The sequence below is a fragment of the Sesamum indicum genome, linkage group LG1, assembly GCF_026168435.1.
Source record: "Sesamum indicum cultivar Baizhima isolate 11 linkage group LG1, ASM2616843v1, whole genome shotgun sequence".
NCBI classification, from domain to species: domain Eukaryota; kingdom Viridiplantae; phylum Streptophyta; class Magnoliopsida; order Lamiales; family Pedaliaceae; genus Sesamum; species Sesamum indicum.
The window spans coordinates 20,965,304-20,988,975 of record NC_142657.1 but is presented as its reverse complement, the minus strand read 5'-3'; the positions used below and the strand labels follow the sequence as shown (position 1 = coordinate 20,988,975).

Below are 23,672 nucleotides of genomic sequence, written 5' to 3'. Positions count from 1 at the left end.
AATTTATATAAACAATATAGTTTCATAATATATTCAACAAAAAAACAAATTAACTAATAATATTTTAGGACAAAAATCATGTATCTCAATTCTAAAAACATATAAATATTAAAATAGTCCTGAATATTTGATACTTTCATATGTAAAAAATGTATAATATTTTTTACCTATAAATATTATATGAATAATAATTGTTTAGTATTTATAATAAAATGTAAAAAAAGTAAAGAATTAATCAAAAAAATAAAGAGGGAATATAAGCATAAATATCAGAAACAACATTCGTGGGCGGTATAAGAACAGTCTCCTCTTTCTTTTTTCTTCTGATTTCCACCATCTCCATGAAGAAGACACTTCCACTTCGCCTCTTCTGAAGAACACTGAACGGAAAACTACAGAAAATTTCTTTCTTGATTCTTGCTCTACAGTTTTCAATGAGCACTCTTCCCTCTCCTTCCATCGTTTCCGCTCAAGATTTTACATGGTGGTCTCTGATTAACCCAAACAAGAAACTCCATAAATCGATTTCTTGATTTCAAGAATTGAAGGTGACAATGGCAGAGGACCCTGAGGTTCTGAAATTGCCAATCCAAGATTCACTCAATTTCTTGCTTTTTCGCAGTCCTCAAGTACGTGGGTGGGGTTCACTGGAGTTTCTCAAAAAATGACTCGTTAATTCATCATCTTGTGTTCCTGGCTTCTTGGCATTCAGAGAGGTCACCCCGGTTTCTTATTTTCAGTTTTGTTATTCAGATTTTGATTTTTGATATGGTACAACTGATTATTCTTCTTGTGAATTCTTGTGTTGCCTTTGGAAATTGGATTGAATTCCCTTCACTAGAAAATTACAATTCTTTAGGAAAAAAATTTATGACAAAAATTGCCTGTCCATGCAAGTAACTATGCGGTATTGTGTTTCAGGAAAAGGCGGAGACAGTGGAAGACGATAATGAGCATGAGAGGAAGAAAGAGATGGAAAGAGGTTGCGTATTGAAGAGGGTGAGCTAAGTGAAAAGGAGGAGAATGAGCAACAAGAAGCAAAGAAAATTAGAATTGAGGAGGGTGAACTTAGCGATGAAGGATTATTGAGGGCTGTAAGATCATTATCGTCGTCATCTTTGTCATCGGTTGAGCTGGAAAGTGAAATTGAAGCTGCACCATCACCTCCCAAAAAGAATAATACAGTTGCGGCAACAATAAAAATGATGGAAAACGTAGCACTGAGAATAGACAGTTGCCTTGGAGGATTGAGTCGGGGATGTTCAGTCGGATTCCTCCTGAGTTGTTGTTTCACATCCTCAAATTTCTCTCTTCTGAGGTATCTGGATTTGTCCAATATTTTGCACAATGTGTGTGATTCAACCTGGGGTTTGTTGTTTTCTGTTGAGTGGTTTTTTATTGACATACTTTATACTTTTCTTATAATGGAACTGCAGTTCCTTGTTTCTTGCTCAATGGTTTGTAGATTCCTAAATTTTGCCTCTGAGGACGAATCCTTGTGCCGTCGCCTGTTAGTACTCTTTCCTCTGCTCCCCTTTCACCAGCCCCAACCACCCCACCCACAAACCAAAAAGAGTAAAAAGAAAAAGAAAAACAGAGCTTGGTCCAACAGAGGGGATTTCTTACCTTTCTACTAATGCTTTTTTCATGCATGATTATTTCTCTTGTGACATCTTTTTCATGTTCTGCTTGGTCGTATTGCACTTGTATGTTGATGAACAATCTGATAAGACACTCCCTTTCTGCTGTTTTCCATGGGCAGCTATGTCTGGTCTGTGCATCCTAGAAACTTGCAATCGTCTACATATATATTTTCATCTATGAACTTCAATGAGAAAATTTATAAATATTTGCTGCTTGTAGATATTGTATGCGGTGGGGTCTATTGCCACCTAAAAAGCCGCGTGAATGTGCTTGGAAGAAGCTTTACATCCAGGCAAGTTTGGTTTCTAAGTTTTAAGTTCTGTCATTTTTTAACAAAGTAAAATTACAGTGTGAAAATGCTATATCTTATCTTAACCCTTCATAAATGGAGGAGTGTGTTGTCACATACTGTTTGTTTGTCTTTTTCGACTTTCCAGAACCCAATCTGCTTTCACGTAGTTGTCTTTCTAATTGAATTGGATAGTTCACATTGAGAAATCTTTAACTCACTTTTTTGGCTTGCTTTTGCTTTGTCTCGACAACTTTAGAGTTTTTAAAATCTCTATTTTCTATCAGTTTTGTGGATGTGACCTCCTTTTCTTTTGAATTTATTATATTTATAGCTATGAAATGATTTTGTGGTCGGAAAATGTCGTTTATTATTTCGCCTATAGGTGATCATGGTTAATGCAGCTCCCTTTCTATGGGTTTCATTGTCATGCCACTCTTGGTCCTTATTGAAATATTTGGAAAGGTCTGTAGGTAACGGAATCAGCGATCTATTTTAGGAGCAGTAGGTAATGTATATGTTTTTCCTAGTATTATCTTTGATATCAATCAATTTCACTTATGTGGGTCTTGATGCATAAATGTGATTCTCTGAAATCTAAGTGCCATCCCTCCACTCTCTGTTTCTTCTATTTGAGCTTTACTTTAAGAGATCTTAACTCGACTGCGATGAAGCTTCGTAAACCAATTGCTAGTCCCCTAGTTGATGAACCCACAGAATTATTTTTGTGATGTGCATCCAAAAAGGTTTCTTCCTTGTGCAGTATGTGTTGCTTATGCCTTTCAAAGAATGCCTGAATGATTTATCGATGTTCTTTTCTTCCGTGTGTTAGTTTTTTCATAATTCTATTGCTTATGCCTTTCAAAGAATGCCAGAACTGTACTATGGAGGCTATTTCTTTGCGCCCAACGCATGTAGCATACAATTATAAAAGGGTTTCACCTTACTTGGTATATCATTTTCTAGTAATACATGTGACATGCATTTATTTGGTTCTTCACGTGAAGCATTAGTTAGTATATAACATCCAATGAATTTGATTATGCAAGTCAAGCATATAAGTATAGATGATTTATAATCGTTTATTGAAACACAGAGGGGCTAGAATATATTGGTTGGCAAGTTATGTGCGAACTAAATGGCTTCGTTTCATTAAGCATAGTGCTGTAAACAAAAGGCTTAATTCGGATTTAAACACTCAACTGAAACACACGTTGGCTAGATCTTTTGCTTGGTTACAAAAATTTACTGTTTTGGTGGAGTGTTCTATTAATTTTTGTTTGTCTGTGTTTGTTTTTGTGGGCCATGTCAGTATGATCACTTGGAATTTCCTGGAGTTGTTCCTCGTACATTTATAGGTATGGTTTCTTATACTAGTACTCCAATGGTAACATGCATTGTTCCTGATTAGATGTAGTATGAAGGTGCTCCATCAGTTGCTTGCTTAGTAAATTCTGTTTGATTAGATACTCATAGCTATATACTGTAGAAACTTCAAGACTTTGATTACGCCAGGCATCTCACCCATTTACTGTTGTTAATGTTGAGTTCATAGCTCAGCTGGGGAACGTTCGTGGGGAATCCTTTGGATTTCTATACATGAGTTTCATGGAAAAACACCTGAATTACGAGAAGCTACATACCGTAATGAATTTCATCACAGTGATAGAAATTAGGTTTAGACGGCACACAATTTGCTGCGACTTTCTGAACCATAGGCAACTCCTAGATGGTAGCACTACTTAAGACTCTCTTGAGCCACTTATCCACCCAAAAATTGTACCCATCATTTTAGACAGTAATTCTGATATACCCTCTGCTATCAAGACAGTGGAACACTCACTAGGACATAGTGAATATTTGACTTGCAAATATAATCCCTTCAAGCAAATGGCTGTCCTTTCCCCTCTATTGTGTCGTTGGTTTCAAAATTCCTTTATCTATTAGATTTTTAAAAAATGCGTTTGCGTATAATGACTTTCTCTTAGGTTCCTTTATCTATTTGACTTTTTAACAAATGCATTTGTGTGTAAATGACTTTCTCTTATCTTGTGCGGTGTAGTTTCTGGCCCATACCAGTTCTAGCGTTTGGTTCAGACTCAAATTGACTATAATTTAATGTTCCCCCTCAGGATCTGGGCCCTGTCAATTTGAGATCTAGAAGGGGGCTCCTCAAGATTCTTGAAATTGATCACTGCAATGTTTTACTTTTTGCCGCTTCTTGCATAGAAGTTCCTGGTTATGAGGAAGCCTAACCTTCGTATTTAGAAATAATATAGGGATGTTAGTGTCACCCAGTGAGGTTATGATTCTTCTAGCATAACAATTACTTTTTGTACAGGTGCCCTGTCCGTATCAATTTTAGCCTCTCCATTTGTCCTAGCAGCAAGTTTATTACACTTGCCAAAAATATACAGCCTTTACGCAGGTAATACCTTATCCTGTGGCATGTGCCTTTCTTTATGTTTTATTTAATTGATACTACACTTCTTTGCCAAGATATTACCTGGGAACATAAGATGTTATTATTCTCCTTTTTCTTTATAGGTTTGTGCATTGCGACATGTTGTATGTATTTTTTTTTTTGTATCTTTCAGATCTTTGTAGATTCACTTATGGTGTATACTGAAGTACTTTAGTTCCAATGACCGTTTAGAAAAAGACAATGTCTTTGTAGGTACTTATTTTCACTCTGAATTGTGCTTGTATATGCACCTGATTCATTTACTTTTTCCAATGGACCTTTGGGTGACTGGCGAGGGATTTACTTTATGCAAACATAACCTGTTGGAAGAATGTGGGCATGCTAATATTGGGTCATAAAGGTAGAAACTGGTTTCACAAAGCATTCCGCTTTTAATGTAGAGCCGTAGAGGCATAATCCCATTTGATTGAATTTTGCACGTGATAGAATACTGGATTTATCTTCTGTTTACTCAGGAAACATATAGGAAAAGTTTCTAATCTGAAGACAATCGATTTTAGTAATTATCACGAGTGAACGGTTGAAGAATTATGTGGCTGATTGGGTTATTCTGTTGTATACTATATTCACTGAATTGATTATTTATGATACTTCACTTAATTCATGGTAACTCTATACTAACCAATTGGATAGTTCACATTGAGAAATCTTTAACTCACTTTTTTGGCTAGCTTTTGCTTTGTTTCGACAACTTTAGAGTTTTTAAAATCTCTATTTTCTATCAGTTTTGTGGATGTGATGACCTCCTTTTCTTTTGAATTTATTATATTTATAGCTATGAAATGATTTTGTGGTCGGAAAATGTCGGTTATTTCGCCTATAGGTGATCATGGTTAATGCAGCCCCCTTTCTATGGGTTTCATTGTCATGCCACTCTTGGTCTTTATTGAAATCTTTGGAAAGGTACGTAGGTAACGTAATCTGCGATCTATTTTAGGAGCAGTAAGTAATGTATATGCTTTTCCTAGTATTATCTTTCATACCAATCAATTTCACCTATGTGGGTCTTGATGCATGAATGTGATTCTCTGAAATCTAAGTGCCATCCCTCCACTCTCTGTTTCTTCTATTTGAGCTTTACTTTAAGAGATCTTAACTCGACTGTGATGAAGCTTCGTAAACCAATTGCTAGTCCCCTAGTTGATGAACCCACAGAATTATTTTTGTGATGTGCATCCGAAAAGGTTTCTTCCTTATGCAGTATCTGTTGCTTATGCCTTTCAAAGAGTGCCTGAATGATTTATCGATGTTCTTTTCTTCCGTGTGTTAGTTTTTTCATAATTCTGTTGCTTACGCCTTTCAAAGAATGCCTGAACTGTACTATGGAGGCTATTTCTTTGCGCCCAACGCATGTAGCATACAATTATAAAAGGGTTTCACCTTACTTGGTATATCATTTTCTAGTAATACATGTGACATGCATTTATTTGGTTCTTCACGTGAAGCATTAGTTAGAATATAACATCCAATGTATTTGATTATGCAAGTCAAGCATATAAGTAAGTATAGGTAGGTGATCTATAATCGTTTATTGAAACACAGAGGGGCTAGAATATATTGGTTGGCAAGTTATGTGCGAACTAAATGGCTTCGTTTCATTAAGCATAGTGCTGGAAACAAAAGGCTTAATTCGGATTTAAACACTCAACTGAAACACACGTTGGTTGCTAAAAGTATGCATTTTGACGACATTCTAGAACCTAATGGTAGTTGTATCTTCATCTTCCTCTCTTCATGTTTCTAACGAAAGGTAACCAGTGCCTAATTCATTCTTCTCTCCTGATTTTTTCCCCATATTTTTAAATCGAGAAAGTTTGAAACTATTGATTTTACACTTTGTATACTACAAAACTCGAGTTTACTGCACTAATTTCTGTGGAAATCCCTCACTGTCACCATTTTGATTTGGAAATAATGGGATCATTGAATTTTGAGGTTGCTAAAAAATGTGGAGGATGCAAGCATTGGGTTGAGACTTAAATTGGAGAACAAACCTCCTCTCTGTTTGTGGACTTATTCCTTATTCATTTATTGAGTTGGGTTTTCTTCATGTGGTGGTTTCGAAATTTTTTTTTGTTATACATTTATTATCCTTGTGTGATTTTACAGAAACCACATTCGTTTATGTTATTAACATCATCATCTTTGCAGGTGTATCATAGAAAAATATGTTGGAAAGTTTATATTATACAACAACGAATTATTTGATTTGTGAACCTTGAAAATAAAATGCTATATGCTAAAATGTTGAATGGTTGTCTAGATGCCAAATTTAAATTTCTCTTCCAAGATGTGTAATTTTTTGTAAATATTTGTAATTTCAAATTTTGTTAAATGATTTTTAAGGAACACAAACTTTTGGTAACTTAATAAATATTAAAATGGAGAACTTTTTTCCTTTTTATTATTAAAATAGAGAACTTTTTTTATTTTTATTATTAAAATGGAGAACTTTTTTTCATTTTATTTATATTACCCACAATTTAGTTTTCTTTTTTACTCAAAGATTTGTTCTCTCATACCAAATGTTTTTTTGTTACCCAATGAAGTTTTCAAAATCGGTATGAAGTGTGTACTAATTTCTCTTCAAAGAAAACGAAGTATAAATGGACAAAGTTTGGAATGTATTTAATCATTATTCATCTACTTGCTTTTTGAAAATGCATGAAATGTCGTAATTTTTCACTTCCTAATAAATGTGTTAAACTTTTTATTTTTGTAACTAATAATTGATTTAAAATATTTTTTTTAGTTGTTTGAAAAACTTAAGATGCACGTCGTTTCCTATTTTTGGAAAAAAGGATTGATGTAAAATATATTTTTTGGTTTTCAAAGAAGTGCATAATTAATTTTCTTGTGATAAATGATAACAAAAGACTTGTATTATTAATGCTTGTACTTGTCAAGATGTTGAAAAAGCTTTTTAAGATATGTAGTCACAGGTATTATGATAATAATAAATATACTTGGCATCTAGACAAATATTCATCAATTTAGTATGTGCTATTTTATTTTCTAAGTTCACAAGTGAATTAATTTGTTTTTGTATAATAACAATATTCCAACAAATTTTGTTGTGATGCACCTACAAAGTCCAGATGTCAATAATGTGAACAAATATGGTGGTTTTGTAAAATTTGTACAAGAATCATAAATGTTTTGACAAACAAAAAGTTTTGAGGCAGCAACATGGGAACCTAACACAATTTATGAATCAAGAATAAATCAACAAAAATAGTGGAGGATGGTCTCCCGTGTAGGCCTCAACTCTAATGTCTCCCGCATCCAACACATTTAAAGTTGTCTCAAAATTCATAATCCTATGTCTTCCAAATGAGAATGGTGAGAATGTGAAGGTTCAGTAGAAATTAGTCACACATCGAGTTCTTGCAGCGTACAAAGAAAAATCCAATGGTTTTGTCATTTCTTGAATTTTAAATATGGTGAAAAAAATTTGTAGAGGGAATGATAGGGACAACGGTTGCTTTTTTGTTAGAAAATGACAATGGGGAAGAGAGAGATACAGTACTTTGGTTCTAGATGATGTTAAAATGCATTTTTTTAAGCAATCAAAGTGAAGCAGTTTTAGTTGAGTGTTTAAATCCCTATTTCGACCTTTAGTTTTTCGTACTATTCTTAGTGAGACGATGTTATTTAGATAAGCATAGAACTGAAAAATCAAATATAGACTCTAGCGCCCTGAGGTTTAATAAACAAGTATGGATAGACCATAGATTCTATGCTACAATTGCGTTGTGTATTACTCATAAAGACTCGTCCTTTTGTTTTCTTCAGGTTGACATTAGAGCAAAGGAAGCATGGTTTAAGCTACTATCGGTCATCGACTGATGCAGTCGAAGTGGCGTATCATATGACACCATTGAAGTTGATATCAACAAAAGTGTTCGCCCGACGAACCTATCTTGCACTTGTTTCATAGCGACGAACCTGTTTCAGATTATCTTCCGAATATGCCTAATGGGTTTTAGAAGATTTTTTTTTAAATGTAAATTAGCACTCGTTGTTTGTAGAATTTCAGCATTCTTTATATGATATGAAAGATTGTACTTGTATACCTAAAGCAATAAAGATTGTTATTCGTTTTATGTCCAAAGAAGTAAAATTTCTAACTTTCGTACATTTCCTTATTTCTACCAACTAGTAAAATGTGCATTGTTGTCAAGCATAATTTTTTTTAGAAATATTTAATTTATACTGAATGGCAATAACAGAAAATTTAATAAAATTGAGAAATATTTTTATTTTTTACAAGGTATGAATATAAATAACATTATAGATAATACATAAGTTTTTAATTGTACGATTTATATATGTTTCACAATATTGAATGTTAAAAAAACTTGTTTAGTTTATTCGTTCTGAAGTACCATCAGCATTGGGGAATGGACAAATCCGAGATTCGAAAAATACATCTTTAATGCTTTCTTTGTTTTATATATCTTATTTAATGTGAATTAAAAGTAAAGAAATTTGTAGTAGAATAATACGAGTTCCTTTTTCATCTATATGTTTGTCAACTCTACCTAGCACACGTCTGTACTGGACGCATATTGATGTGTCAAGTTTGTAAAATACATTTTCAATATTCTAATTATTTTATTTGTATATTTTGTTAATCTATTTTCACAAAGAGTAAGAAACTAGAGAAAATTGTAGTAAAAAATATGAGCTTTTTAAATCTCTCTCTTCAACAACACTATCTCTCGAAAAATACATCTTTAGCATTGTACTTTTGTGACAATACGAATTTTTTATTCTTTGTTTAGCACTATCCTTACAACACCCTGAAGCACCCTCTAATGGTGCTCAAATGTATCCCCCCCTAAATATTTTACTTAAAGTAAACCCTAATTTATATATATAAATATGCACATAATACAATTCTTGTTGAATACACATACGTAATCTCATCTTTACAACAAACACAGTTAACTTCTCATCTGCAAGATTATAAATATATATATATATATATATATATATATATTCACATAAAACACCACAAAATGAAACTATTACAATTAGTTCACACGTCATCTACGTTCTTAATTTGTATTTATATATTCTCAAAATGTGAATTCTATTTTACTGACGGGTGAGGAAAAAAAACTACGTATTGTCAGTAGACCTCATAAAATAGGATATCTATTGAGCTGCAGAATCTGCAAAAATATGTTGAATCATATCGTTAGCTAAGGCAATAGAAATAATGAGAGCACCATTATAGGCTTAATGAACTCTCTGAGTATTAGTAAGTCCAAAGTGGATCGTGGGATCCCTTGCTGGTCGCTTTATGGTCAATCTCCTTTATCATTTGAGCAGCAAGATGATGTGCACGCCTAGATTTCATAGGAGTCCCATCAGTAGGTCTTCGACTATTATGTAGATCACCTCTTTGGCAGTTGCATTTTCGTGTTTTGCTCCTTAGTAGGAGTTTTATCCTTATGGCGCTCGGCACTACCTCCTAGAGGGATCAACAAGTTGATCCTCGTGTCCGGGAATATTTATGGCTAGAGCATTTCTCTTGTAGTTCACAATGCTAATTTTTGTAGACGCAGTCCCTTAGGTAACCAGCTTGGATGAACCTTTCTATCTCCTATCTCAGTTGGCGACATCTATTCGTATCATGTTTGTACTCCCCATGGTATTTGAAAAGTATTTAGATGTGGGAAGCTGTGGTCCTTCCTCTACACCCTTGGACCACTACAAAATAGGGTGTTTGTTTATGGCCATCAGCATCCATGCTGAGCTAGTAATAAGTGGGGTGAAATTCTCGATGCTGGGACGATGGGATTCAACTATCCTCGTGCTTCCCTTCTATTTCGGAGAGAAGAGGTGGCTTCATAATCCCATCTTTTATCGTGGATGTGTTTAGCAAGGAGTGTGGTGCCATTATAAGCAAGTTGGTGCTAGGGCGTCTTGAGGTGAGCAAGCAGCTCTTTCGCAATAATATCTACATTGAAGAGAATACGCGCTCCAATAGCGGGACCTCCTTCCTTACCCGTTGGCAGAATTCCACCACTTCTGTCTTGAGAGAATGCTAGATTTATGGAGGTTCTTGATTGGCACTCTCCTTGCAAACGAGATCAACTAGTGTAGTTTCGTCCCGTTGGAGTTGGCATGTCGGTTCTTCGATTTCCTTAAGTGTTGAGCCTCTCCTGGTGTGGAGATTGTATTGCTCCCTTGGCTTGGGAGCCCCGAAGGGCTGAGTTGACGGTCTTGCGATGAACTGGAAAAGTTGTTAGAGGAAGAACGGGTTGGTTGTAGCAGGCAAGGCTGTCGGATCAAGAGTGAGAGCAGGGGTGTTGATATCCCTTAGTGTTTGTTTTGGAAGTGGAACTACAAAACCTGCTGTAGCAAGGAGAGAAGTGTTTCCTTAAGAAAAGCGATTATCTTCTAAGTTGGATATTTCTTACATCTCTAGCTCAAATCTCCCATAAATTGCGCCAATAATGTGTGCCAAGATCTTACACATCACCATGGTTGAAGGATCTTCACTGAAAATGAGGACTAACCTACAAACGGTTCTGATACTGACGTCAAAAATTGATTTACTGAAAAGATAATTGAAAATTTGAAATAACGTAAGAGTAATAATGAAATAGTTGAAACGACTTGACAAAGTATCAATTTAAAGTGGGAATAATGTTGGAGAGAAAAATAGGGCGAGAAGCTTGCTGAAAATCAAGAGAAAAGATTGATTGCGTGAATAATACTTGATACCCTCATGAATGCACAATGACCTTTATCTATAGGCCGATGAAGAGCAAATTTAGAAGTTTTAGCAACTTGTGATACATCGTTAGAAAGCTGCAAGGTTAGATTACTAACAAAAAAAGAACATATTGCTATTTGGACTTGTCTTTAAGAAGTTATGACTATTTGAATGAGCCATGTCAGTCAAGCCTACTTATGCAAATTTCATTTTACCTGTTGATGCCAAGTCAGCCACCATCACTCTAGGAGTTTGTTGAAAAATTTTTGACATGATATGTCTCATGGTGTTAGAAATACGTATAACTTGTCATCTCTAATATCTGGCGAGTTATCCTATTGAATTTGGCTTATTAGCCTGCCATGTTAGTATAATAGATGGGCTATGGGCATGATACCTTGCTCATGGGCCATTTGGACTTGGCCTGTTGGACCGATTATTTGCATTAAGTCTACTAGTTGAAAAGAAAAGACTATGATGCGATATAAAAAAAACTATGATATATGAAAAAAGCTATGATGCGAAATGAGATTGATGGCCCTTCATAACATGTCAAGGGGATTTACTAAAACATTATATAATAAATGGTGAAATTAAGTTGATGGAGAAGAAAAATACATCACCTTCTGGTAAACAGATTAGGAAAAGAGGAGTATTGTCTTGTGATGAGTTGGTTGTGATATGTGATAAAGTTGATTATGTTGAGATTAAATTAACTATATTATATATATGTTGTTCATTTTGTTTTGTCCGGACTATATTTGATGTAAGATAGCGCAAGTTCTTTGTTTATTGAGTTGCAAGCTAATTCATCTGCTAACATTTTTTCAGATATAAATTTTAACCAGCGAGGGCTAAGTCCAAACCTTGCATTTTAGTCAGGTCGAGCTATTATGCAGTTTTCTTCATAGTCAATAGTAAAAATGAAAATCACGTTATTGGAGTGTAGAAAGTCATAAAATATGGGTGATGTGCAAACTAATTATAAAAATATTATTTTGTTATGTTTTATATGTGTATATATAATCTTGTGAATGGAGAGTCGATTGCGCTTGTGGTGATGGCGGGATTACCTGTGTGTGTGGGTATATATATATATATACTCCGCAGGGATTGCATTATGTGCACAATTACATATATAATTAAATATGATATTTAGGGAAGATATAGTCATAGTCTTTTAGAGGGTGCTACAATAGTGGCATGATGACATATACTTCATTCTTTAGTTCATATACTTAAAAAAAAGGTAAGTAAATCCAAGGGCAATAAATTTTTATATAAATTAAAAATTTACAAGTATAATTGTAAAAACACTTGGTTTATAATTTAATTTTATTAAAATTTTAAAATATAATATTTTTGTGCCTTGGCACCGATACTAACCGGTTCAAAGCCGAAACTGCAATTGTTGAGTTAGAACCGATTGATTTTTAGTTATCGAAGTATTTTAATAATACAAATATACTAAAATAAACACTATTTATAATAATAAAAAAAAACCAGATTAGTTAAAATATATTCAATTAACCTGGGGAAAAATAATTATCTTATCATTATATTAAATATTAAAATAGATTTAGGGTTAAGCTAAAAATGTAAAATTATATCTTTCTCCTAATAAGTTTTAAAATTACACTTACGCTTCTTCAAAAATTCATTGCTTACATCTGAATCCATTTTTGTTAGGTTTGAACAAAAAATCTCGACGTTAGAAAAAAATTTACATAAATTTTAAAATTTATTGCGCATTTAACATTCTTATATAAATAATTTTGTACTTATAAGAAAAAAATATAATATTTTTAACCTCACTCCCCCCACACACACATATATATCTATATATATATATATTATCTTTATCCCTTTCAAAGTATAAAAATATACATAAAAATATTACATGAAGGACAAAATTAAAATTTTATGTAATTTTTTTTGTTAGCTTCAGATTTTCAGCTTTTTTCGTGAAAACCCTAATAAAAAGTTGTTAGGTGCGAGGAAAGAAATTTTTAAGGGAACATAAGCATAAGTTTAAAACCTCTACGAGTTAAAGTTTAATGTCGCATTTTCAGATGACGTCTATGTATAATTAACCTATAAATTTAATATAAATTTGTAATATTCTAATAGCAAAAGTTATTAATTTATGAACATGATTTACATTCTTAAATTAAGTGATTTTTTGTTTTAATTTACGCCAATAAATTCTTTATTTTACTCTATTTTAGTAAGATTTTTTTTCTTTATTTTATCAAAAAATATTTAGCATAATTTAGATTTTGATTTCCTATGATATCAGTTCGCCCACCATACCCCAACCCCCACCCCACCGCCAACGGTGGAGTCAACACTACTTCCAATGCTTCTCCATAAATAAATATATAAATACTAGGTCATAGGAGGAAGAACATAACCACGTTAACTTAGAAGATCAGCCCTCCCCCCGCCCCAAGAACCCAATTCTCGAACACATTCTCCTCCTCCGATTCAATGAGAAAGATTAGCTATCTTGGCAACATGTTGCATATTATTAATATGGGTGAATATCAATTTACCCGTTGTGATATTGAAAATGAGCATATTACCCTCCTATAAAAAAAATATAGCAATTTACTTTCCCTCACTTTTTAAAATGAAGTAATTTACCTCCTTATACAGTGAGATAAAATTGCTTCATTTTAAAAAATATAGGGAAGTAAATTGTTGTATTTAACAAATATAGGGATGTAAATCGCTATTTATTTTTTCATAAGGAGATAATTGGCTCATTTGCGATATCATTAGGGAGTTGCTTGCATTTTTTCTTATTTATATTAATGGAATTTATTTTATACCATAAAAAAGAAAATATGTCTCTCCTTTTTAAGGCCAATAATGATATTTAGTTTCTCATGGTGACAGACAATTATATTAATATCGATTCAAAAGTTTCCCAATGAATTCTTCATATTATATCTTTGTTGTTTTACTTTCAAAATTTGTTTATTTTTTTAACAGGCCATTCACAGACAGTGGTTAAAGTGTCTATTTTTAGATTTGAGAGGGGTAGTGTGTCATATAAATATAACTGAAGGGGGACAATGCTAATTTGAAGAGTTGAAGGGGCTAAACGTAATTTAAATACGGTAACTTTGCGGTACGATTTGAATTAACCGGATAAGTTGGGGGCGATTGTTAAAAGCGTGTACCACTCATGAGTCATGCCATCTTCACCACCATATTCTGGATTCGCACTCCGTAGCGATGAGAATGGCTCTCAATTCCAAATTCATGCAACTTTATGGTACGACGATTCAGAGCAACCTTAATCACGTTTCAGTTCTGGCTGTTTACTTAAATTGCTAATGAATTTGCTTGCGAATGGTTTGCAATAAGGTTATGATCTGTTGTTGGGTTCGATCGCCGCTTTTTATGTGTTCATGGCACCTTACACAAAGGTCGGAGAAAGCTTCAATGTTCAGGTGCGATGTAATTCGCGGATATTTGTTTTTATGTCAGGGTTCTTGGGGTTTTGGGTTTTTCAACGCTTCTTTTCTTGGAAATATCTTCTTGATTTTCTTTTCGGGATGTTCAGAATTTTTGTTTTTTCAAGAATATGTTCGATGAAAAATATTTGGTTTGAACCTGTTCTCGGGTTTTCAGGATTTTGGGTTTTGGTTTACTTTTTTCTTGGAAATATTTGGATTTCTTCTATTTTTTTGGTCTTGATGAAAACTGAGAAATGGCCAAGAATCTTACAGTTGTTATGTAATTCGCGGATTATTTGTTTTTATTTTTGGGGTTTTGGGTTTTCAAAACTTCTTTTCTTGATCTCTTATCGGATCAACAATGTGTTCGGTCAAATATTTGTTTGATTTTTGTTTTCGGGTTTTTGAGGATTTTGGGTTTCTTTACTTTTTTCTCGGATATAAGTGGTTTCTTTTATTTGTTTGGTCTTGATGAAAATTGAGGACCAAGAATCTTAAAGATGTGTGCTTCTATCGTTTAGGCAATGCACGACATATTATAACATCGCATCAGATAGAGAAGGTAAAACTAGATCTTTTGCTTGGTTACAAAAATTTACTGTTTTGGTGGAGTATTCTATTAATTTTTGTTTGTCTGTGTTTGTTTTTGTGGGCCATGTCAGTATGATCACTTGGAATTTCCTGGAGTTGTTCCTCGTACATTTATAGGTATGGTTTCTTATACTAGTACTCCAATGGTAACATGCATTGTTCCTGATTAGATGTAGTTTGAAGGTGCTCCATCAGTTGCTTGCTTAGTAAATTCTGTTTGATTAGATACTCATAGCTATATACTGTAGAAACTTCAAGACTTTGATTACGCCAGGCATCTCGCCCATTTACTGTTGTTAATGTTGAGTTCATAGCTCAGCTGGGGAACGTTCGTGGGGAATCCTTTGAATTTCTATACATGAGTTTCATGGAAAAACACCTGAATTACGAGAAGCTACATACCGTAATGAATTTCATCACAGTGATAGAAATTAGGTTTGGACGGCACACAATTTGCTGCGACTTTCTGAACCATAGGCAACTCCTAGATGGTAGCACTACTTAAGACTCTCTTGAGCCACTTATCCACCCAAAAATTGTACCCATCATTTTAGACAGTAATTCTGATATACCCTCTGCTATCAAGACAGTGGAACACTCACTAGGACATAGTGAATATTTGACTTGCAAATATAATCCCTTCAAGCAAATGGCTGTCCTTTCCCCTCTATTGTGTCGTTGGTTTCAAAATTCCTTTATCTATTAGATTTTTAAAAAATGCGTTTGCGTGTAATGACTTTCTCTTAGGTTCCTTTATCTATTTGACTTTTTAACAAATGCATTTGTGTGTAAATGACTTTCTCTTATCTTGTGCGGTGTAGTTTCTGGCCCATACCAGTTCTAGCGTTTGGTTCAGACTCAAATTGACTATAATTTAATGTTCCCCCTCAGGATCTGGGCCCTGTCAATTTGAGATCTAGAAGGGGGCTCCTCAAGATTCTCGAAATTGATCACTGCAATGTTTTACTTTTTGCCGCTTCTTGCATAGAAGTTCCTGGTTATGAGGAAGCCTAACCTTCGTATTTAGAAATAATATAGGGACGTTAGTGTCACCCAGTGAGGTTATGATTCTTCTAGCATAACAATTACTTTTTGTACAGGTGCCCTGTTCGTATCAATTTTAGCCTCTCCATTTGTCCTAGCAGCAAGTTTATTACACTTGCCAAAAATATACAGCCTTTACGCAGGTAATACCTTATCCTGTGGCATGTGCCTTTCTTTATGTTTTATTTAATTGATACTACACTTCTTTGCCAAGATATTACCTGGGAACATGAGATGTTATTATTCTCCTTTTTCTCTATAGGTTTGTGCATTGCGACATGTTGTATGTATTTTTTTTTTGTATCTTTCAGATCTTTGTAGATTCACTTATGGTGTGTACTGAAGTACTTTAGTTCCAATGACCGTTTAGAAAAAGACAATGTCTTTGTAGGTGCTTATTTTCACTCTGAATTGTGCTTGTATATGCACCTGATTCATTTACTTTTTCCAATGGACCTTTGGGTGACTGGCGAGGGATTTACTTTATGCAAACATAACCTGTTGGAAGAATGTGGGCATGCTAATATTGGGTCATAAAGGTAGAAACTGGTTTCACAAAGCATTCCGCTTTTAATGTAGAGCCGTAGAGGCATAATACAATTTGATTGAATTTTGCACATGTGATAGAATACTGGATTTATCTTCTGTTTACTCAGGAAACATATAGGAAAAGTTTCTAATCTGAAGACAATCGATTTTAGTAATTATCACGAGTGAACGGTTGAAGAATTATGTGGCTGATTGGGTTATTATGTTGTATACTATATTCACTGAATTGATTATTTATGATACTTCACTTAATTCATGGTAACTCTATACTAACCAATTGGATAGTTCACATTGAGAAATCTTTAACTCACTTTTTTGGCTAGCTTTTGCTTTGTCTCGACAACTTTAGAGTTTTTAAAATCTCTATTTTCTATCAGTTTTGTGGATGTGATGACCTCCTTTTCTTTTGAATTTATTATATTTATAGCTATGAAATGATTTTGTGGTCGGAAAATGTCGGTTATTTCGCCTATAGGTGATCATGGTTAATGCAGCCCCCTTTCTATGGGTTTCATTGTCATGCCACTCTTTGTCCTTATTGAAATCTTTGGAAAGGTACGTAGGTAACGTAATCTGCGATCTATTTTAGGAGCAGTAAGTGATGTATATGCTTTTCCTAGTATTATCTTTGATACCAATCAATTTCACCTATGTGGGTCTTGATGCATGAATGTGATTCTCTGAAATCTAAGTGCCATCCCTCCCCTCTCTGTTTCTTCTATTTGAGCTTTACTTTAAGAGATCTTAACTCGACTGTGATGAAGCTTCGTAAACCAATTGCTAGTCCCCTAGTTGATGAACCCACAGAATTATTTTTGTGATGTGCATCCGAAAAGGTTTCTTCCTTATGCAGTATCTGTTGCTTATGCCTTTCAAAGAATGCCTGAATGATTTATCGATGTTCTTTTCTTCCGTGTGTTAGTTTTTTCATAATTCTGTTGCTTATGCCTTTCAAAGAATGCCTGAACTGTACTATGGAGGCTATTTCTTTGCGCCCAACGCATGTAGCATACAATTATAAAAGGGTTTCACCTTACTTGGTATATCATTTTCTAGTAATACATGTGACATGCATTTATTTGGTTCTTCACGTGAAGCATTAGTTAGCATATAACATCCAATGTATTTGATTATGCAAGTCAAGCATATAAGTATGTATAGGTAGGTGATCTATAATCGTTATTGAAACACAGAGGGGCTAGAATATATTGGTTGGCAAGTTATGTGCGAACTAAATGGCTTCGTTTCATTAAGCATAGTGCTGGAAACAAAAGGCTTAATTCGGATTTAAACACTCAACTGAAACACACGTTGGTTGCTAAAAGTATGCATTTTGACGACATTCTAGAACCTAATGGTAGTTGTATCTTCATCTTCCTCTCTTCATGTTTCTAACGAAAGGTAACCAGTGCCTAATTCATTCTTCTCTCCTGATTTTTTCCCCATATTTTTAAATCGAGAAAGGTTGAAACTATTGATTTTACACTTTGTAAACTACAAAACTCGAGTTTACTGCACTAATTTCTGTGGAAATCCCTCACTGTCACCATTTTGATTTGGAAATAATGGGATCATTGAATTTTGAGGTTGCTAAAAAATGTGGAGGATGCAAGCATTGGGTTGAGACTTAAATTGGAGAACAAACCTCCTCTCTCTTTGTGGACTTATTCCTTATTCATTTATTGAGTTGGGTTTTCTTCATGTGGTGGTTTCGAAATTTTTTGTTGTTATACATTTATTATCCTTGTGTGATTTTACAGAAACCACAGTCGTTTGTGTTATTAACATCATCATCTTTGCAGGTGTATCATAGAAAAATATGTTGGAAAGTTTATATTATACAACAACGAATTATTTGATTTGTGAACCTTGAAAATAAAATGCTATATGCTAAAATGTTGAATGGTTGTCTAGATGCCAAATTTAAATTTCTCTTCCAAGATGTGTAATTTTTTGTAAATATTTGTAATTTCAAATTTTGTTAAATGATTTTTAAGGAACACAAACTTTTGGTAACTTAATAAATATTAAAATGGAGAACTTTTTTCCTTTTTATTATTAAAATAGAGAACTTTTTTTATTTTTATTATTAAAATGGAGAACTTTTTTTCTTTTTATTTATATTACCCACAATTTAGTTTTCTTTTTTACTCAAAGATTTGTTCTCTCATACCAAATGTTTTTTTGTTACCCAATGAAGTTTTCAAAATCGGTATGAAGTGTGTACTAATTTCTCTTCAAAGAAAACGAAGTATAAATGGACAAAGTTTGGAATGTATTTAATCATTATTCATCTACTTGCTTTTTGAAAATGCATGAAATGTCGTAATTTTTCACTTCCTGATAAATGTGTTAAACTTTTTACTTTTGTAACTAATAATTGATTTAAAATATTTTTTTTAGTTGTTTGAAAAACTTAAGATGCACGTCGTTTCCTATTTTTGGAAAAATGGATTGATGTAAAATATATTTTTTGGTTTTCAAAGAAGTGCATAATTAATTTTCTTGTGATAAATGATAACAAAAGATTTGTATTATTAATGCTTGTACTTGTCAAGATGTTGAAAAAGCTTTTTAAGATACGTAGTCACAGGTATTATGATAATAATAAATATACTTGGCATCTAGACAAATATTCATCAATTTAGTATGTGCTATTTTATTTTCTAAGTTCACAAGTGAATTAATTTGTTTTTGTATAATAATAATATTCCAATAAATTTTGTTGTGATGCACCTACAAAGTCCAGATGTCAATAATGTGAACAAATATGGTGGTTTTGTAAAATTTGTACAAGAATCATAAATGTTTTGACAAACAAAAAGTTTTGAGGCAGCAACATGGGAACCTAACACAATTTATGAATCAAGAATAAATCAACAAAAATAGTGGAGGATGATCTCCCGTGTAGGCCTCAACTCTAATGTCTCCCGCATCCAACACATTTAAAGTTGTCTCAAAATTCATAATCCTATGTCTTCCAAATGAGAATGGTGAGAATGTGAAGGTTCAGTAGAAATTAGTCACACATCGAGTTCTTGTAGCGTACAAAGAAAAATCCAATAGTTTTGTCATTTCTTGAATTTTAAATATGGGGAAAAAATTTGTAGAGGGAATGATAGGGACAACGGTTGCTTTTTTGTTAGAAAATGACAATGGGGAAGAGAGAGATACAGTACTTTGGTTCTAGATGATGTTAAAATGCATTTTTTTAAGCAATCAAAGTGAAGCAGTTTTAGTTGAGTGTTTAAATCCCTATTTCGACCTTTAGTTTTCCGTACTATTCTTAGTGAGACGATGTTATTTAGATAAGCATAGAACTGAAAAACCAAATATAGACTCTAGCGCCCTTAGGTTTAATAAACGAGTATGGATAGACCATAGATTCTATGCTACAATTGCGTTGTGTATTACTCATAAAAACTCGTCCTTTTGTTTTCTTCAGGTTGACATTAGAGCAAAGGAAGCATGGTTTAAGCTAATATCGGTCATCGACTGATGCAGTCTAAGTGGCGTATCATACGACACCATTGAAGTTGATATCAACAAAAGTGTTCGCCCGACGAACCTATCTTGCACTTGTTTCATAGCGACGAACCTGTTTCAGATTATCTTCCGAATATGCCTAATGGGTTTTAGAAGATTTTTTTTAAATGTAAATTAGCACTCGTTGTTTGTAGAATTTCAGCATTCTTTATATGATATGAAAGATTGTACTTGTATACCTAAAGCAATAAAGACTGTTATTCGTTTTATGTCCAAATAAGTAAAATTTCTAACTTTCGTACATTTTCTTATTTCTACCAACTTGTAAAATGTGCATGTTGTCAAGCATAATTTTTTTTAGAAATATTTAATTTATACTGAATGGCAATAACAGAAAATTTAATAAAATTGAGAAATATTTTTATTTTTTACAAGGTATGAATATAAATAACATTATAGATAATACATAAGTTTTTAATTGTACAATTTATATATGTTTCACAATATTGAATGTTAAAAAAACTTGTTTAGTTTATTCGTTCTGAAGTACCATCAGCATTGGGGCATGGACAAATTCGAGATTCGAAAAATACATCTTTAATGCTTTCTTTGTTTTATATATCTTATTTAATGTGAATTAAAAGTAAAAAAATTTGTAGTAGAATAATACGAGTTCCTTTTTCATCTATATGTTTGTCAATTCTACCTAGCACACGTCTCTACTGGACGCATATTGATGTGTCAAGTTTGTAAAATATATTTTGAATATTCTAATTTTTTTATTTATATATTTTGTTAATCTATTTTCACAAAGAGTAAGAAACTAGAGAAAATTGTAGTAAAAAATACGAGCTTTTTAAATCTCTCTTTTCAACACCACTATCAGAACACCCTTTGTTTAGGGTGTGTTGATGTGTGAAGTTCGAAAAATACATACTTGACTCTCTAGTCTTTTGTATTGTTGAATTTATTTGATTTATTTTTGCTAAGCAGGATAAAAAATATAAGTTTGTTTAGTCTATTTGTTTAGCATTACTCTCGGCATATCCCATACTATGGGCATGTTGATGTGTGAAGTTTGAAAATACATCTTTAATGCTCTACTTTTTACATTATATACTTCATTAATTTATGCTCACAAAGAAAAGTAAAAAATAGAGAAATTTATAATCAAAAGTACGAGTGTTTTAAGTTTATTTGTTGACCACAACATTCTGGGCACCCTATGCTAGTGGTATGTTAATGTGTAGAATTTGAAAATTTGATTTTTAACACTTTAATAATTTTCATTATATATATTAATAATTTATTTTCTCTAAATAAGAGTAAAATGTAGTGAAATTTGCAATACGTATTTTTTAGTTTATTTGTTGAATACTATCCTAAACCCATCCTATGCTAGGAGTATATTGATGTGCGAGGCTTTTAAATTACATATTTAACATTCTAATTATGCATTATATATTTTAATCATTTATTTTCTTAAGTGAATTAAAAACTAAATGTATTTGTAGTTAGAAAATACGAATTCGTTCAACACGTCACACGCCATATCCCATTCTTAGTGCGTGATAATGTGCACTATTCGAAACATACATTTTTTATGTTCTATTTTTGTCCTATTATAAATGACGCCCCAAAAATTTGCACAGCCTAAGGGAGAGGGCTATCATCGAGAAAGGGTAGTCGAAACCCAAGGATACACTCGGCCGGAAGAAAAGGAGCTTAAGTTGGGGTCTTCTAGGAAGGTCTGTTTAGTCAGGCCTGGAGAAGGAGTCGGGAGGCTTACCATAGGCCTAGAGAAAAGGCTAGCGTGGCCGCCATATGGATGCAAATATGTTCCCATATGTATGTGGAGGGAAGCTAAGCAGCTAGCTCAGAGACACAAAAATAGGAGATTTATTCAATTGGTTCAATACTATCCTTACCCTAGGTTGAGGGCATGTTGAAGTATATAACTGTTGGGATTTAGATCATGCCACGAGGGTGCACCACCTCCCCCACGAAACCATACAAGGAGGTGTTCAGCTTTATCACGCGGATGTTCCCCAACTGCATCTGGTCATAGACTTCATTAAATAATATGTTCGCCGATCTCCCTGAATCTATGAAAATTCACCCTACTTCATAGTTGGCTAATAATGCAGTGATGATCAGAGAATCATAATGGAATGCTTTTAGGCGCCGATCGTTTAGTTTGTCCGAATTGGATGAGGGGGTGTCCTTTATCGCCTCCATATCCAATACCTCTTTCACGGTTATGTCATGTGCCTCTCTCATCCGTGCGTTTCGGCATGGTGTGAATTGCCTCCATTGGTCCTCCCGCTATCATTCATATGACTCTTTTATAGGGGAGGGGGGTCATTGGTTTCTGTCATGCCTTCGGATATAGATTTGGACCCCTCCTTTTGGGGAGGGTTTTGGGCTAGAAATTTTTGCCTATTTTGTTTTATAAAAAACTACCTCATCTACCCACATTTGCTTAACTTAGCATACAACTCTTTCGTCACCAACTCCCAAGTGTTCTCCTCGTTGCTGCATCCCTTCCATTTCACCAAGTATTATGCATAATTGCGCATTGTGGTCCTCGTAACTTGGTGATTCATGATCGCTTCAACCATCTTCTCCTTCATCTTCGTCAATTCAAGTGGTGAGCATCTGGGTTGATTACGGGCGTCGTCCTCCTTTTCTGTTGAATATTTATTTAACTAGCTCACATGGAAGACATTGTGGATTTTTCACCAGGGAGGCAACTTTACCTTGTACGCCACCATTCCAATACGCTTGATGATATGTAAAGGGTTGATATATTTTTGTATAAACCAAGGATTTCTCCCCCTTGGACCTTCACCATCACAAGGTTTCCTACATTCAACTCGATAGCGGTGGTTTTTATTTGCATACTTTTTCATCTACTTCTGAGTTTTCTCCAGGTAACTTGTGGCGATGTCAACTATTCTGTTTCCATTCCATAGAGAAACTTCGAGCGAGAGAGGATCTCACACCTTATGCGAAGCCGAGGGTGTGATGGAGGACTAGTTGTTTCCCAGTCATAATTTTAAAAGCGCTCTTATTGGTGGAAGAGCTCTTTTGGGCATTAAAACGCAGCTGAGCAACATCCAAGAGCTTCATCCAATCCTTCTTAGTACCGCGGACAAAGTGCCGAAGGTATTTTTCCATCATAAAATTGAAACATTCACTCTAGCCATCAGATTGCGAGTGATAGCTCGAGCTCACTGAAAGTTTGGATCCGAGAGTTTGAACAACTCGATCCATAAAATGATAGTGTAATGGGAGTCTCAATGACTAACGATATCCTTGGGCAAGCCCTAATATTTGGCCATATGCTTGAAGAAGAGATGAGTCATCCCTTCCGCCGTGACA

At 33.9% G+C, this 23,672-nt stretch overlaps 1 protein-coding gene and 1 long non-coding RNA gene across 6 annotated transcripts; both read left to right on the top strand.

Moving 5' to 3' along the window:
* Positions 1-271: 271 nt before the first annotated feature.
* On the top strand, positions 272-8,524 carry LOC105169574 (uncharacterized). 3 transcript variants are annotated; one of them, XR_016066727.1, is made up of 7 exons: positions 272-716; positions 922-1,318; positions 1,864-1,936; positions 3,246-3,291; positions 4,275-4,361; positions 5,242-5,321; positions 8,214-8,524. XR_016066727.1 is itself a non-coding variant. In XM_088883394.1 (6 exons), the coding sequence occupies exons 2-6, from the start codon at positions 1,203-1,205 to the stop codon at positions 4,570-4,572; spliced, it is 414 nt and encodes a 137-aa protein (XP_088739520.1). In that variant the 5' UTR covers positions 272-716; positions 922-1,202; the 3' UTR covers positions 4,573-4,685. The 3 variants fall into 3 exon arrangements, 2 of the variants coding, with proteins under 2 accessions (XP_088739520.1, XP_088739526.1); XM_088883394.1 differs by lacking the exons at positions 5,242-5,321; positions 8,214-8,524 and adding an exon at positions 4,481-4,685; XM_088883400.1 differs by lacking the exon at positions 5,242-5,321 and having other exon boundaries at positions 273-716.
* Positions 8,525-14,305: 5,781 nt separating this feature from the next.
* LOC105169563 (uncharacterized) lies at positions 14,306-20,557 on the top strand. 3 transcript variants are annotated; one of them, XR_016067662.1, is made up of 6 exons: positions 14,306-14,434; positions 14,527-14,612; positions 15,140-15,180; positions 15,281-15,326; positions 16,310-16,396; positions 20,248-20,557. It is a non-coding gene; the product is annotated as an uncharacterized LOC105169563 (long non-coding RNA). The 3 variants fall into 3 exon arrangements; XR_016067661.1 differs by having other exon boundaries at positions 15,140-15,326; XR_016067660.1 differs by having other exon boundaries at positions 14,527-15,326.
* The last annotated feature ends 3,115 nt before the right edge of the window (positions 20,558-23,672 follow it).

Excerpts from the sequence above, each read along its gene's own strand:
- LOC105169574 (XM_088883394.1), top strand. The coding sequence starts at position 1,203 with ATGATGGAAAACGTAGCACTGAGAATAGACAGTTGCCTTGGAGGATTG. Across the intron at positions 1,319-1,863 it reads TCAAATTTCTCTCTTCTGAG|ATATTGTATGCGGTGGGGTC; the intron begins GTATCTGGATTT and ends TGCTGCTTGTAG. Across the intron at positions 3,292-4,274 it reads TGTTCCTCGTACATTTATAG|GTGCCCTGTCCGTATCAATT; the intron begins GTATGGTTTCTT and ends CTTTTTGTACAG.